Source organism: Solanum pennellii, chromosome 12 (genome assembly GCF_001406875.1).
Source record: "Solanum pennellii chromosome 12, SPENNV200".
Classification (NCBI taxonomy): Eukaryota; Viridiplantae; Streptophyta; class Magnoliopsida; order Solanales; family Solanaceae; genus Solanum; species Solanum pennellii.
Genome location: NC_028648.1, coordinates 4,842,440 through 4,860,641, shown reverse-complemented (window position 1 = coordinate 4,860,641; position 18,202 = coordinate 4,842,440). Strand labels below are relative to the sequence as shown.

At 29.7% G+C, this 18,202-nt stretch overlaps 2 protein-coding genes across 2 annotated transcripts; one reads left to right on the top strand and one right to left on the bottom strand.

The window, feature by feature from the left end:
- The first annotated feature begins 1,901 nt into the window (after window positions 1-1,901).
- On the top strand, window positions 1,902-3,741 carry LOC107007260 (phospholipase A1-IIdelta-like). Its single transcript, XM_015205796.2, has 2 exons — window positions 1,902-2,956; window positions 3,288-3,741. The coding sequence occupies exons 1-2, from the start codon at window positions 2,038-2,040 to the stop codon at window positions 3,593-3,595; spliced, it is 1,227 nt and encodes a 408-aa protein (XP_015061282.1). The 5' UTR covers window positions 1,902-2,037; the 3' UTR covers window positions 3,596-3,741.
- A 574-nt stretch (window positions 3,742-4,315) lies between these two features.
- On the bottom strand, window positions 4,316-7,127 carry LOC107007259 (F-box/LRR-repeat MAX2 homolog A-like). Its single transcript, XM_015205795.2, has one exon. The coding sequence runs from the start codon at window positions 6,826-6,828 to the stop codon at window positions 4,660-4,662; it is 2,169 nt and encodes a 722-aa protein (XP_015061281.1). The 5' UTR covers window positions 6,829-7,127; the 3' UTR covers window positions 4,316-4,659.
- Between the last annotated feature and the right edge of the window lie 11,075 nt (window positions 7,128-18,202).

The following is an 18,202-nucleotide window of genomic DNA, read 5'->3' as shown; positions in this document are numbered from 1 at the left end:
TACTTTTGTGTTAACATAAAAAATTATGTAATACAACGCAAGCAACAACGTAACTATAGAGGATGTTTGTAAATGATAAAACTTTGAGATAAAATTTCAATTTTTGAAAAATCCTAAATAATGAGATTTGACCCAAATACAAGAAAAAATTAGTATTTGTAAATTTGAGATATTTATCAAAAATATTTGTCAAATAATGACAAAGTGTATGAACAAATGTTATTTGCCAAATTTTTCTCCAAATATTATTTGAAAAATCTATGGCCAAACTGACCTTAAAACTTGGAAAAATGGAAAGAAGAAAAATGAAAAGGAACCGGTGCAATTTGATCATTGTGATTATCTCTTTTACTTTCATGAAAACATTTGTTTTGGTTTGTATTTAGAAAAATGACTTTTTTCATAATTTTTTTAATTTTAATTTATCACGTGATATATTTAAAATTAAGATGAAATACATTTTTTGCACGTTGTGTCAAGTTAAAAATGGATTAAACAAATTAAAATACCTGAATATCTTATTTAGATTTAAAAATGGGAAAATTGTATATAATAGCAAACTAAGAACCTAAAATAAATGGAGTAGCTAGGGTTTGATTTAATGTGCTCCATAGCAAACGTTTGTAAAATATTGCCAGACGCCTCTCTCCCATATCTCGCTCGCCACTCTCCTCCAATCTCTCGCTCGCTTCCTCACTTTTTATACAAACACAAGTGTATAAAAATTGTTTCTAATTGTATAAAGCAGAGAAAATTGTATAAATACATATATTTTTGTTCCCCTCTCTCCCCTTGTCCAGATCTCGCTCGCCACTCTCCCAAATCTCGGTCGCCACCCTCGCCTTTCTCACTTATACAAACAAAAGCGAAATGTATAAATTGCGTTTCTGTTTGTATAAAGCGTGAGAAAATTATATATACATATGCAAGTACATATATTTTCGTCCGATACACTTATAATTATACAATAAAAATACTCCCCTGCCCAGTTTCTTTTGCCTTTCCCTCTTTCTCGTTTTATACAATTTTCAAATTGTATCTAGTTTCTCTCTTTCTCGTTTTATACAATTCGATTCAATTGTATATTCCTTGTCAAGTCTCTTTTGTCTTTCTCTCTTTCTCATTTATACAAATTCAAATTGTATATAATCGTTCTATACACTTAAAATAATATAATTTGTTTTATACACTTCGTTTTTATACAGTTCTCTGCCCAAGTGTCTTTCTCTTTCTTGTTTTATACACTTCGTTTTATACAATTTGCTTCAATTATATATGTATAGCGAATTATACAGTTTCTATGTTTGCTATGGAGCGTAATTATGCAAACTTTGCTATAGCATATAAATATGAATTTTTTATTTGCTATATGTGAAAGTTGTCTTTTAAAAATTACGTCAAAAACATATAAGTCCATCACAATAAACCTAAGAGAAAAATTGATTGTTTGATATTTCAATAAAATAATTGACGATAATTCAGATAAGATCTCATCTGAATCGTTCTAGGGATGAAACATGAAAAATTGAAATGTATTAAATGTGCTTTTAATCACCAAACTCTTGTTTGTATAATTATATATATATATATATCGATCATCAACTCTTATATAATATATGTATATGTATAATATATACAGCCTAATGTATATAGTATGGCACATGTTTCACATTTAGTAAGCATATCCACACAACTTTTCCATTTTTTTCCTTCAGAACACACACATTATGTGGAAATTTTGTTTTCGTTTGCATTATGGCATATATGGCTCACTAGATATTACGACGTTCACAACAATTTACTAAATAACTACAAAAATTTGATCGCAAATTCAATTATTATAATTATTATATAATCTCTAAATTATTCATAAAAATTCATAAACTTGAAATCTTGCGTCTAGCAGTCCCACCATCTAACAAAACTCACATGTACTCTTATCTCATAACATGTGGAGGAAAATAGAACAAATTTCTTCTTAAATCCTTACTTGTTACATTATCTTCTTCTATACCAAACAACTAGTTTTCATCAATAATGGAAAAAGAACCAACATGGCATGAACTTTTAGGGAGCAAAGATTGGGATGGCCTCCTTCAACCTCTAAATCTCCCTCTCCGGCGTCTAATTCTCCGGTGCGGTGACTTTTGTCAAGCTACTTACGATGCTTTCAACAATGACCAAAATTCCAAGTATTGTGGCACCAGTCGTTATGGTAAAACTTCATTTTTCGACAAAGTCATGTTCGAATCCTCTACCGATTATAAAGTATATTGCTTCCTCTATGCTACTGCTAAAATAGGTGCACTTGAAGCCATTTTCCTCCACTCTCTGTCTCGCGAATCGTGGGACAGAGAGTCTAATTGGATTGGCTATATAGCCGTTACGACTGATGAAGTCAGTCGTAAACTAGGACGTAGGGAAGTGTACGTTGTGTTTCGTGGCACGAGTAGGAATTATGAATGGGTCAACGTTTTAGGTGCTCGTCCTGATTCAGCTGACTCTCTTCTTCATCCTAAATCTCTCCAAAAAGGCATTAACAACAAGAACAACGAGGATGAGGACGAGGACGAGATCAAAGTAATGGATGGGTGGCTTAAGATCTACGTCTCAAGTAACCCGAAGTCGTCTTTCACGAGACTAAGTGCAAGAGAACAACTTCAAGCAAAGATTGAAAAGTTAAGAAATGAGTATAAAGATGAGAATTTGAGTATAACTTTTACAGGGCATAGTCTTGGTGCTAGCTTAGCTGTTTTAGCATCATTTGATGTGGTTGAAAATGGTGTGCCAGTTGATACTCCAGTATCTGCAATTGTATTTGGTAGTCCACAAGTTGGGAACAAGGCATTCAATGAAAGAATCAAGAAATTCTCAAACTTGAATATTTTACATGTTAAGAACAAGATTGATCTCATTACCCTTTACCCAAGTGCTCTGTTTGGGTATGTGAATTCAGGTATTGAAGGAAAGATCATTACAATTTTGAGTTAGACTTCTCATATCGTCACACTCAACTAACAGTCACTTTCTTTGTTGAAAAAATTTGAATCAACTTTTGGAGATAATAGTAGTTGAGTGACCATATGAGAAATCAACACTCTACTAACTTTATGCTATAAGAGAATAGGTTAAGGTCCATATGTTTATACTGGTGCAGACTACAGAATATGTTCAAATAGAATCATAAAAGTATTACTAGATAAATTTGACTATAATCTTATGTAGACATGAATAAAATAAATCCTACATAAATAAGATTTCCTACAACTTTAATGATTCTTCAACAGGTATAGAGCTAGTCATCGATAGCAGAAAGTCTCCGAGTTTAAAGAATTCAAAAGACATGGGCGATTGGCACAACTTGCAGGGGATGTTACATGTTGTGGCGGGATGGAACGGGGAAGATAAGAAGTTTGAGTTGAAAGTGAAGAGGAGTGTAGCTTTGGTGAACAAGTCATCGTCATTTTTGAAAGATGACTACTTGATTCCAGGGTCGTGGTGGATTGAGAAGAATAGAGGAATGGTTTTTGATAAAAATGGAGAGTGGATTTTGGCACCACCTTCAGATGAGGACCTTCCAGTCCCTGAGTATTGAATTTATGGGAATGGAGAGTTTGTTCACTTAGCAATTATTTTTGTTTATTATTATTGATATTGCTCTGGTCTTGTCAAATGTAAATGTATACTATGTGTCTTATAAAACAGTTCTATATATTTTCACCAATCTAGTATTGTGTTGCATATTGAAACAACCATAGATGTTCCTTGTTATTTGATGAAATAATTAAAAGAAAGCAGAAGGTATCAACATCGACAGATACCTAATGTTGGCACGACTTTTCACTTAAACACCTCAAGTAAGCCTAGTACATTTTAAACACTCGTAGCCCGTAGGAGGCCTTCACTGTGTCATTTTGGCATGTGTGATACGAATTTTGAGAATTCCTGCTCTTTCGTTTTTTTTTGGAAAATATGATTAATCCTTCTACTTCCTCATGAATAAGAACTATTGCACTGTCAAAATATGTAATTTTTTTGGGGTCTCGAGAATAATAATGATAGATGCACTTGAGTGAGACTCTACATCAGTTGGAACTCCGAAATGGATGGCTACAAGTTAGCTTGTACGTACCATTTCCGATGAGATATCAAGATAAGACGTACCTGAAGGACCTTTGGCAAATCAATTGTAGATGTTGATACCAGAGGCCTATGTAGACCTCCTGTGTTCCGTCGTTATCTTTTTTATGCAGACTGCTGAACCAAGCTGAATGAAAGACGTTCACACATGACAGCAAGACTGAACACTCACTCTACTGGTGAAATCTCTTTCATTTCAGAGATACACAGTATTAGAAGCATAATACAAAAATGCTCATCCTTTGCGGATCAAAAGTAGAGTCCATACATCCATTTTCACTCAAATTACACCCAAAGTTGATCATATTTTTTATTCAAAATGCGTAATTTAACTGATGTGTAAAACTATACAGAAGATCTGGATATTAAATATGACAACACTACTATTGCAGGAATATAATCTATGACAACTGGGGCATATAGGGAAGTTGCATAACAGTACCTGTTCCTTGAATGAATCAGGAATGAAACAAGGGCAATTAGATAATGGAAATTGAACAATGTAATATGTTCCTTGCATCAATCACAAATCTGTCGTCTGTTTAGAGCCGCTTCAAAGCGGCTCAAGGAGTCTGACCTCATTTCTGTACTCATGTCATTCTCTGGTGCCGGATAGTAATCTTCTCTCAGCTGTACATCTCGTAGGTTTGGGATTCTAAGCAGGAACATCATGAAATGTTCATGTGCCGTTCCATGGATGAACAACTTTCTGAGTGTGATGCATTCTTGGAGCAGCCCAGCTGCTGGTAGGGATAGACTCCTTTGATTAACATCTCTATCTTGTGGTGGCCAGTAATCAAGCTCCATGAGATTCAAAGTTCCAATACCAAAGAGATAAAACCGTTCCCACAAGCTCAAATCCATCTGCCCCGACGGGGCAGTATGTGCGTAACCTATGATATCTCCACAATCCAAATGCATCTTCACAAGTTTATGGTACCGCAAAAGGGTGCTCAATCCAAATGCCCTCTCTGAAGGTTTTGACCATAGCCTGCAATCTCCTTCCACTCTAATCTTGATCTCCTCCAAGTTAGGACAATGTTCAAGACCTGCAGCTGCTAAAGGAGTTAAAAGATCACCGACACCAATCCAAAGTGAGAGATATTGCAGCCGGTCCCATGTCCGTCCACCAAAACCATTCCCATGGCCATTGTCTTCCATGCAAACACTATTAAGATCATAACCGTACTTGCATCGTTTATTCCTGTTAAACATGATATCATCATCCATGGATCCAAATGTGTCCCCAAATCCATTAGGATGAGTTGATGCCTCGCCTCCATTGGTCTTATTGAGATCAAATCCGTATTCAACACCATTAAGATTTTCAATTTCTTCAACACTATCCCACACACAATCAATATGAAGCCTCTGGATACGTTCTTGTATTGGTTCCAATGCTTTCAACGAAGAAGAGGCTCCAAGATTCTTGCAGCAAGATATCCTGACATCAACCAGACTTTTCCAAAGCAAAGAAGCTAGCGTCCTCATTCCTCTCATCGTGATCTTCTTACAACTTTGAATCTCAAACTTTGTTAATCTTGAACACCCTCTACCAATTGCTATCAACCCCATATCATCCAAATCACCTACATTCCTAATCGACAACGATTTAAGCCCCTGACAAAGCGCAACTCCATCCAACCTAGACCCGATTGGCATAGAAACGCCATGAAATTGCCCCAACTTCAAAGATCTCAACTTGAGACATTTTGTGTTCAGTATTTCCAGAGCAGGACCACTATCTCTAACATTATTACAAACATCTAATACAAGCTCTTCAAGTAAGGGAAGACCCGAAAATACCTCAATCAAAGTTGAAACAGTAAATTTCGCATCATCAGTCGTAAACCCCTCATCATCTGGATCAGCCCTGCAATTAGACAAAGTAGACGTATCCGCTAAATGAAGCACTGTTAATTTGGGGCAATTGATAGATATACAAACCAAAGCTTCATCCCCAACAAACCCAATGTACATAGGATCAAACATACAAGCAATTTTCAACTCTTTCAAATTAGGACAACATTTCGTTATTACTCTAATCTCATCCGTCTTAAAACCTTCCGAAAACGAAGCATTCATCAGATTGAACACTGTTAGATTACCAGCTACAAGAGGATTCAATTCAAGAGCTGGAGGAATATCATCAGTCCAACAGTAAAAAGTAGATAAATCAAGCGAACTCAATTGCGGGCATCCTTGAAACAGCAAGTTGAATTCATCCCCACTAGCTAATTGAGGCCTCTGATGCCAACGAACAAGCTTAATATACTTAAGTTGAGGCCACTGAACTGGCAAAAACTGGAGGGTATGTGGGTTACGTGCGTAGACAATGAGCGAAGTAACTATAGGAAAAGCGTGGCGGAGGAGGTGTGCGATGAGGACGGAATCAGCATCGTCGCTGGAGGCGGTGGCGCGTGGAGATAGGAGGGGATGTCCCCAAGGAGAAACGAGCGAGAGGTCGAGATGGGTAACAGATCGGAAGCAAGTGGGTAACATGAAAAGGTCACGGATGTTACCACGGAGAGTGAGGGAAGTTCTCGTGGCTCGTTCAAGGACGAGCCATTTCCGGCAGACAAGTGCGGCGGCGTTCCGGCTGCGTACGTCGGAGACGGCGGCGATTATGTTAGAAAGGATCACATCAGGAAGGTCATTGATGATGGTGGGTCTAGCTAGAGTAGCCATTGAAGAAGAAGAAAAAAGCTTGTTGATGAGTGAATGAGAGAGATGAAGGAGGATTTTGGTGTTTTTCTCAGTGACAGAAAATTGCAGAATTTCTGGGCGAGTGAGCTGTGTTTACACTCTGTTTGGATGCCGGTTACATATTACTATCCCGACTCTTCGTGTCTCAATTTACGTGATATTTTTCAAATTTCGAGAGTGAAACAGCAAAAATGAACAAAGAAAGTAATGAAATTAAACGGAGGTTAATATGTATGATATAAACAGTGCAATTTTTCATTGAAGAGAAGTGGGATGAACCATTTGATCGTACTTGATTTTATCTGGTGTATTGAAAATATCTCGTAAATTATTTTTTTCATGCTTTTAAACTATTGATAATCTTTAAAACAATCATTTACTTAACTAACGAAAGTAAAATACATTTCGAACTATCACATGACATATCGAGTGATTTCAAATTCTTAATAAAAAGTGAAAGAAATATTGAAAATATTCCTAAGTTTAAAAAGAATTTAAAAATATATTTCACTCATGTTATTTATGTTCAATTAATCAAATATATGAATATTTTTAAAAATATCAATAATTCAAAAATAAAACTAATAATTCACATTAAACGTAAAAATGTTTTCACAATACTTCTTTTTTATTTCATATATAAACGTAGACCAAACAATGGGTGCAAGAGTAATAATATAATCAAATTAAATTTATCGTTATATATAATAAAATAAAACAAAATTTTTATTTAACAATATAAATATTATATTTAAACGGATAATAATCATCCAAACAAGCTACTGTGTTTGCTGGGAGTGGGGACACGAAGTGTCGGAACAGAGAAGGATCCACGTGAGCGTCACGTGCAATAAATGTCAAGTTGTAAATTAAGGGTCCGTTTGGTCATTTCTCAAATAATATTTGAGAAAAAACTTAGCAAATAGTGTTTATCCATATATATTGTCATTATTTGGCAATAATTTTGGCAAATATCTCAAATTTTCAAACATTAGTTTTTTCTAGTATCTGGATCAAATCTCATTATTTGAATTTTTTAATAAATTGAAAGCTTATCTCAAACTTTTATCTTTTATAAAAACACCCTCTATAGTTGTTACTTACGTTGTATTACATAATTTTTTACATTAATTCCAAAATAGTGATTAAATATTCAGTATATGGAAATGATAATATAATTATTGATGGAAATGATGAATAATCGACTCAAGATAACAAAGTCATGTGTTTTGTCTACTTCACAATGTATGAAACGATGCTTGTTGCAATCACTCAAAATTACCACATTACTCTAGTGTCATGGATACTATTTGTTATCGTTATAACAAAGATCCAATTGACTTGTAATACAAACTTATGGTTAGTTTTGATATTTTTAAAACTTATGGATATGAATCATATTTTTCTAAAAAAGTGAAATATATTTCGTAAATGCCATGGCCAAACACATGGTGAAATTTCACTCAAATAATATTTGTCAAGAATATTTAAAAACCTATGATCAAATATTAGATAAAAAAAAGTATTTTGATTTGAATGATATTAATTAAATATATTTTTTATTTTGTAAATTTTTTTACCAAAGTTTAGTTTTATTAACTTTGTTACATTAAATTAGAATATTATAAATTAAAATATGGAAAATATGACTTATTTTTAGTTTATATGACAGACTTGGAACTCGTGCTGGTGAATTATTTTCTAGAAAAGTTATCAAAACTTTAGAAGGTTCATGAATGAGTATCATTTTTTAGCTATACATCAAAAATATAAAATTTATAATGATATGATGATATCGTATTGTTTCTATAAAAAAAAAAATTAAACTATTCTTCTAAAAAGTATAAAACAGTTACACACCTCATTTAATAAAAAGGAATACTTATGAAGAAAAAATTTAATTTAAAAAAAAATTACTCTACTTATTTTGAATCATAAAAAAGTCTTTATAAATATAGTTAATAAATAGACTAAAGGAATACTAATATATATAAATTAAAGTCAAAAACTTTATATAATAATTTTGAACACGAAGTGGAGAACTTATATAAGTACATTAAAATATGAATATTATTTAAATATTTTATATTTAAAAAATATTAATATCTTCTACTCTAATCTTATAAATTTAAAATAAAATAGAAATATTTGAATTTATGGTCAAACACTTCTATTTTAGCCAAATAACCTCTTACGAGTATTTTCTCGTCCACTTTTACTTATTGATAATATTAATTATAAACATTCATTTTATTTGTCTAATTTTAAAAATGAAAAATTATCTCTTAATTTTTAAATTATCTTTGTTATCGTTGATAACCACCTTTTAATATATCTTTTAAAATAGAGAAAACACATAAGTACCCTATAACTTATGTTCGAAATTCTAGAGACACATTATACTATACTAAGGTTCTATTACCCTCTGAACTTTTTCTATAATAAATTTCTACCTTTTTTCAGTCTACGTGATACTAGCTTGAAAAAAAATATCAACACGTGCTGCACTCACAAAATAGTGTCACATAGGTCGAAAATGAGTAAAAAATTATTTATAAAATAAGATTAAGGAGTAATAAGACTGTAGTATAATATAACTGCTGAGGATATTTGTTCATTTTTTTTTTTAAATATCAAATTTATTACGTATGATTGAACCTTTAGACATATGTGCCTATGCTTTCTAATTTCTATATTGAATTTATTTTATTCAACAGTTTTTTTTTAATTTATAATTTTTCAAGAAACGTGTAAAAAAATTTATCATTACAAGCGGTGCCAACTAGTGAACTAATTGTTGATGTTGAGATAAAGACAGTGACTATTCTTTGCATACACATGTTATATATGAATTTTTTTAATATGGTAGTTAGTAACTTTTAATGATATTTATGATGTTGCTTGCTCTAATTAAGTGGAGTGATTGATATAGTTGCGGTTTACTATCGAATTATAATAGATGATGGTATGATTTTAAGTTTATAAATTTGTTTGTATTGGATGATCAATTAATGTTAAAATGAGAGTTTGGAGTTTAAAAATATAAAATGATAATAAAAAATTTAAAATAGTATATGAAATGAAATTTTATATTAATTAAAAACGGCAAAATCATTGGAATAGCAGCAATTTTTTCCACCGAAACAAGTAAAATCGCTGGAGTAGCAGTGATTTAGCAAAATTTGTTGAAATTATTTTAAAAAATTAAATCGCTGCCAAGTCAGCGATTTTAAATGATTTTTTTTTTATTTTTTAATAAAAACGCTCCAGCTGGAGCGATTTACTCTTTTTTTATATTTTTTTTAAATTTAGTTAAATCGCTGCTCCAATATTATCTTCTTTTTTTTTTAATTAAATTAAATCGCTGCACATGCAGCGATTTTACACTTTTTAAAAAAATTTAATAAAATCGTTGCACTAGCAGCGATTTTCAATTTTTTTAAAAAAAAATTTAATTAAATCGCTGCACTGGAAGCGATTTCCATAATTTTTTATTTTTTTTAATTTTTATTTTTAAAATCACTCATAAAAATAACCCTGCATACTTTTGTGTAGTAAAATTTTTGCAAATTTTTTTTCCGATTTTCTCCAATTTTTTTAATGGTAGTAAATCCTGCCTACTTTAATTTTTTTAATGGTAGTAAATCGGTGCCTTTGTAGCGATTTTACTTAAATTATGATATTTTTTCAAATACTAAATCGCTGCTACTATAGCGATTTTAGTTCTTTTTTTTAATATTTTTAAAGAAATTTATAATCGTTATTCTGTGTATAAATCTCATTCTTGTGCAATACCTTGCCTAAGTCAATTTTGTGCGATGAATTCGACCCAGATAATCAATCTCTTATTGTTGTAAATTGAAGGTTCTAAACTTGAGATCTTAGTACTTTTTATTAAGGCCAAAGTCATATGCGGCCACTCAACCTTGTCGCGATTATTCATTTAGACACCTCAACTAGACGTACTACCTATTGAACACTTCAACCATTTTGAATTTGAACCATTTGAACATTTTTTCGAGAATAAACAAAAAATAGAGGATGTGTGAAATACACTCGCGCTGACATGTCAATTTAACCAATCAAATAATGACATGTGTTATTTTTTAATCCAAAAAATTATTTAAGCATTAAATTATAAAGTAAAAAAAATAAAAATTATTTTAAAGTAAAAAAAAATGAAGAAAAAAAGTAAAACCTAAACTTCCTTGCCTTTAACTGGAACAAAACATACATTTCCTCTAACTCCATTAATGGCTACCCTCCCTTCCCTGTACAGTTCCATCTTTAACCCGACAATTTTTTTTCATCAGCTTTTTTATTAATTATAACTTTTTACTTCATCTCGTTTTTTAGGTAGAAAAAGATGGGGAAAAGTATCTCTTCGAAAAATTTATAAATGAAACAAAATGGTAAGAATTTTGAAACCATTAGAATGGTGGGGGAAGGAGATAACCACTGATACTAAGAATTTTGAAATCATTAGAATGATGAGGGAAGAAGATAACCACTGGTGTATAGGTATGGGGGTTGGGGTGGGGTGGGGTTGATAGAAATAGGGAAGAAGAAGAAGACAAAAATAGGGAAGAAGAAGAAGACAACTGTTCTTCTTCATTTTTGTTATTTTTTTTAAAAAAAATTAACTTAGGGGTATAAATTAAGAGAGAAAAAAAAGAAAAATATTATTTTTAATAAATTAACGCGCTCAAGGAAAGTGAATTACACGTTTTTTTCCATGTCCGCATAATTCATTTAGACACCTCAACTAATCCTTGTGCCAATTGAACACTTTATTTGTTCAAAAGTCATTCCTATTAGACACAAAATGTAAAATATTATTTTTAATAAATTAACGCGCTCAAGGAAAGTGAATTACACGTTTTTTTCCATGTCAGCATTTTGTGTCTAATAGGAATGACTTTTGAACAAATAAAGTGTTCAATTGGCACAAGGATTAGTTGAGGTGTCTAAATGAATTATGCGGACAACTTTGAGTGGCTGGAGATGACTTAGGCCTTTTATTAAATATGTTTTTGATTTCATACCTCTGTATTTAATACACTTTTTAATATTTAGATATGTATTTAAATTTCAGACATTTTAATCTTCACAAAAACAAAATGAAACCTAAAAATACATAAACTAACACACATATATATAAATCATATAATTTCACCAAAAAATTTTATCTCTAATTCTATATTGCATTGGATTCATGAAAAAAAAAATCCAAGTTTTCATGTATAACAAGAACTTTTCATTTTTATAATTTAAATCCAAAATCTGATTATGGTTACAAAAATCTCATTCGTCCAATCATACCAAGTTGCACATACACGTTAAATCTATTTGTAATAAATTTTAAAGTGACAGAAAAATAAATTATAATTACAATTAAAATATGATGAAATATTATTTTGTTCATTAAGATTGTGTGTACAAATTTGTTCCTCATTTGATTCTTCTCTCATAAGATTTATTCATGATCCAAAGGTTGTTGTGGCGTATTTCTCGAACTAGAATAATTTGAATTGAATTTACTATGAATATTTCGTGAATATGTGAAATATTTGAAATGTCTTTTCAAGAAAATATAGTAATCTTTATATATATAGGTGTGAATTAGGATTTAGTGTTGAATAGTCTCCAAAAATTTGATTTAAATTGAGAGATAAGTGTAAAAAACACACCTAAACTATTCACTTTTTTTTTAGTTTCATACCTAAACTATTGAAAGTGTGAGTTTCATACCTAAACTATCACTTTTTAGTTTGAGAAACACACCTCAGTGGTGTGAACAGTGCACTCTCTCTTTTATATGAAAAAACTTTGACACGTGACATTCCACATATATAAAATATTTTATCTAGATAAAAATTAAATAATAAAAAATTAATATTAATTAAAAATCAAAGATTATTATCCATATAAAAAATTAAATAATTTTCTTATCTCATTCCACCACCTCCTCCATGTACCCCTTCCCCGCGACATCACCATCCTTTTTTTAAAAAAAAATAATTTATAAAATATTTGTAAAAATTTCATATTTCATCCTCCCTCCCCCTCCTCCCCCCTTCCACCCGATAAAAATCGATATTATTTTATTTAAAAAAATCTATCCTATCCTATTTGATTTTCCGCTCCTAATTTTTATTTTTTTACGTTTTTCTTATTTTCTGTTAGATATATTTTCTGTTAGATATGCACGTACATATATTTTTAGAAAAAAAATTCTACTAGTGTACCAAATATAACATAAACAACTAAAAGATAAAAAAGTCTTGTGGCGACAAGTAAAAAATATTTTCGATATATATATCTAAAAACTGGAGAAAAAAATTGAAAGCAGAGGGTTAAGCGGGACGGGTAGAATCATATTTTTAAGAAAATAAAATAATAGCTAAATTAGTATTTGATGAGGGGGATGAGATGAAGTAAAAAATAAAATACTTTTATAAAAGAAATTTAAGCAAAATAAGAAACTTTAAAAATTGGTGTGGGGTAAGAAAAATATTTTACATTTTATAAAGAAAATATTATTTTTTATAATACTTTTTTATTTTTTAATTTTTAGCTAATACTAATAATTTAATTATTTTTTGTCAAGGTTGAATATTTTGTCCATTTGAAGTGTGATGTGGGAATTATTTAAAATAAAATACAGAGAGTGTATTACACATACGATGATGAGAGTGGTATAAAAGAGAGAGGTTCTCAAACTAAAAAGTAATAGTTTAGGTATGAAACTCAAACTTTCAATAGTTTAAGTATGAAACTCAAAAGAGGTATATTTCTGAGTGTGCTTTTGACACTTATCACTTAAATTGAACACATAGTTTAGAGTTTCACACAATTGCAATCTCTATATACACCCTGCTTCCAGACTTGCGATCGAACTGTGTATATTTATTAAAACTCCAAAACCAAGCTCGAAATACTCATTCTTTCACCTCTTTGTGAACTTAAATATTATGAGAGAAACAAATGAATGACTAATTTGATTTCACCAAATTTATCAAAAAATACAATTTTCCATAAAATTTCAATATCTATAATATGAACGATTAAAAAAATTGTAAACTATTTTAAAAGATAAAGAACTTTGTATATGGAAAAAAAAAAGAGAAGAAAAAAGCCAAAATAGAAAATTAAAATGGGCTTTCATTAACATAGGTTGAGTTGGTGGAATTACGAATGCCATTCGCCGCGGACGGTCGACAGCCTCTCAAGAAACAATTATCCATGTGGCACCTCTACATCCATACACATGTAAATTATATTTACGTTATTTAATTTTTATTTATTCACGATATAAAAAAGAAAAAAAATTCACTTGCAGCATATAAAAAAAATATATATATATATATATTTTTAATAATGTAAACTAAGATAACTTTGAAGAAGAAAACTAAAGGATCATTTGGTAGAGTGTATAAGAATAATGTAATACTTACATCAGTTATACGAGCATTATTTCTTATACATTGTTTGATTTGATATATTAGAAATTACAAATTTTGCATAATTCTATTGAAAAATATATTTTTACAAATATGCCCTTCATACTTTATTTATTTGTACACTTCCTTTACAACAAAGTTCTTTGCTAAAATAAAAAAAAAATTGCTAAAATATCAATAATCTTCTTCTTCTTTTTTTTTCAAAAATAATATTAAATAGTTATATTATAGCGTCAAGATATTTTTATGAAAAATTGACAAATAATTTTTTTATCAAAGTCATCGTCACACTAGTAAATTTTTTAATTAAATTATATTGAATTTTGATTTATTTTATTTTTTCTAAAAAAAGAAATACTTAAAAGGTCATAAAGTCTATCAAGGACACCGAAAAATTAAAAGACACCAAAAAGAAAATAAAAATAAAAACAAAAATTTATGACAACAAAGAAAATGAAGAGGGTTTAAAGGTAGTTTTGCAATTATTTAATCTAACGTAAGTGTTAAAATATTGCGTATTACTAATGCCTAAAATTTTTTGATATTGATAATACACAAATTAATACTCAATAGAGTGTATAACTAATGCTTGCATTAGTTACACATGACATGAAAATGTACTAAATAAAGTACTATGAATATACATATCTAATACATATATTATATTTTCTAATACACTCTACTAAAGTTTGAGTTATTACTAACAACTAAATTCTCCTTTTTAATTAAAGGTGTAAGCAATAAATTTCAACAAAAATATTTATAATATTAAATTTCATATATTTAAGTTTTGCTTATTATAGGTTCTGATTTTTGCTTATTATAGTTTCTGATTTCTCTTTTAGTAATAATTGTATTTTAATATAGTTAGTTATGAACTACTTATGATTATACCTAATATTTTTCAAAGGCATAATACATATATTAGATCCTAAACTTGTTTTTAAATTTTAACTTGGACCTCCAACTTTCATAATGCACAAACAGACATTTTAACTATTCAACTTTTAAATAAATAAACACACGAGTCCTACATAGCACAATACACATAGGACACCACGTAGGACAAAAAATGACATGTAGGACATATATGTCTATTTGTTCAACTTTATACAAGTTTAAGCGTCTACTTGTGCACATCCAAAGTTGAAGGACATAAATGTAATTTGAAGCCAAATTAAAGGACATATTTATGTATTATGCCTTTTTCAAAACTATACATTTTACACCCTTAATATATAAATTATAAATGTTCAATTATATGAATGTTTAGTGTAATTTATTCACACACAAAAAAAGAAGTAAAGTAGCATGCATAGTGGTGCTTTATTAAGACAAAACAATTATGATTGCTTGGAATTCATATTCCAAACACTACAAAAAGTAAATCTCTAGAGCCTCTATGAAAATAATATATACCACTATTATCGACGTGGTAAATCAGATAAAATTATTTTTTTAAAATTAATAATTTTCAAATTTTTGATACAAAAGTAATTATCAATAACGATTACTTTCTCCTGAATGGACTTTACATAACACATTAATCAAATTTTAATACAAATATCAAATAACTTATAAAAAGTTTCTTTTTTAAAAAGATATACCAAAAGAAAGTGTCACTTCCCTTAATGGATAAGTTGATAAGGCAAACCAAGATTTTGAGATGTTACCAACTATTCAATCTGCTTCTTTTTTCTTCATTCTTTTAAAAGCAATAAGAAAAAGTTTTTAAATTAGTTACCTTATCCTAAATGTTTTTTAAAAATGAATTGTATGTAAATAGGACAGAGAAAAAAAAAATCATTTGGTGAAATTAGATAATAAGAGGTGTTTGGCTAAGACAATCAAATCAATTTATAAGTTATTCTCGACATGTAAAGACTATTTTAAATTACATGCGTTATTTTTCGATCTCTATTAAAGACTATTTTAATTTTGACATATTTTTATCCTAAATTATTAAATAATCAAGTTTAAAAAGTAACCAAGACTATTGATAATTTAAAGTGTATTTGAAAAAATACGTCAAACTTAAAGAAAAATCTTCAAATAATTTATCTATTTTTAAACTTATTTACGTGTTTGATAAACTTTAAACATTAGAAGTGTTTATAAATTAGAAAATTTTACGTATAAATTAATCCAATTTACATGTTTGTTCTACTTGTAATCTTCTTCTTTTACCTCTAAATCTAAATGTAAGAGTTAACAATAAAAACACTTCCTCTTTTATTTAGTGAATTGGAAGGATATAAAAAAATATTTAAAAACATGAACTAAAAGCTTTTTTTTTTTTAAATTGTTTTTTTTTAGAAATAGAAAGTAATTAATAATCTTATCAAAACAAGAATGAATATTTTAAAAGATCGGCAATTATGTTAAAGCTTTATAAAACTCACTTATTTTAAATTATGAGGGAGTAATGAAGCTCTTTTTCTCTTCGATTTGTCATTCAGTATTTCGAGTTCATATTAGAAATTCAATTGAATTTGAATTTCGCGTTATAATTTATTTAAAAATAAAGCTTTTATTAAAATTTTCTCTATATCTATAATTTAAATTCGAAATCGATTAAGAAGTAATAAAGTTCACGTAACCTTTACCATGTCGAGTCGTGACATTTCAAATCTTATCCTAAAGTATTTCTTCGTGGATTAGATTTGTTGGTATAGTTTTTGGGTCCCTTTATAAGAATTGTCCTTCTTCCTAGAAAATAACGTTTTTTTTTTAATTTTTGTGATTGGATAATGTCTATTAAATTAAGACACTTAACATTAGTTGTGTCCAAGTTGGATGTGCCATTCTAGTACTACCACCTGTCTCTACTCACACATCCTTCTAGAATTTATAGAGCAAAAGAGCCACCCTTATTTGACTTGTATATATTTTGGACTCGTGCTAAATCGAGCTACTTATAAAACGCTTTGAAATTTAAGATGTGAGTGTTTGATTGTATATATCTAAACATGTCTACTACTTGATGTTGGAGGCTTGCTAAAAAGTTTTAGGCAAAATTACTAGTCGAATTTCTTAATTAGCATTGTTGATAGAAGAATAATAAAAGTTCATAAATACGTAAGATCGATGATAATTAAAATAAAGAACTATGATATTGCATAATTACTACTTTAGAATATTGTGAGAATCATATGCGAACTCATCTTCATTATTTTTATTTTAAAGTTAGTTTAGGTATGATATTTGGTGAACGTAAAGTTGTAGATATCATTTAGTATAGCATATAAGTCATCCAATATATTAATTGTATTATGTAATATAAGGATCGAATACATCAAAAAATAACGTGTATCATTCTAATGATTGCATCGACATATTATCTTTTATCAATATGTATGAGTTAGTCTATGTTAGCTTGTATTTTTGTATCACAAATGAATACAAGCGATATAAGAGCGGATAAATACAAGAGATATAAAATGTATAAGACCCTATGTATTGAAAAACAACTTGTATAGTCATGTAGCTTTGTACCACAACAAGCAAAATAAGAACAAAGCATTACAAGTGATACAACTTGTATCAGCCTGTATGTATCAAATACAATCTGTATTTTTGTATTTATGTTTTGCGAATGAAGACACACAACACAATAGTGATACAATTATATCAACATGTATATATCAAATATAACTTGTAATGCTACATGTTGAACCAATACAAGAACAAATAAATACAAGTGATACAACATGTATTAATCGAATACGATATGTGTCATACTATACTCGTTAATGCATATCTATTATTTCTTTTCTAAATCTCGCTCGCCTCGGTCCAAATGTTGCTGAAAGGCCCAAAAACATCTTTGATTCTCAAACGGGAGTTTGGGCTTAACCGGCCCAATATTCAAACATTCCCCACCCCCGTACCCC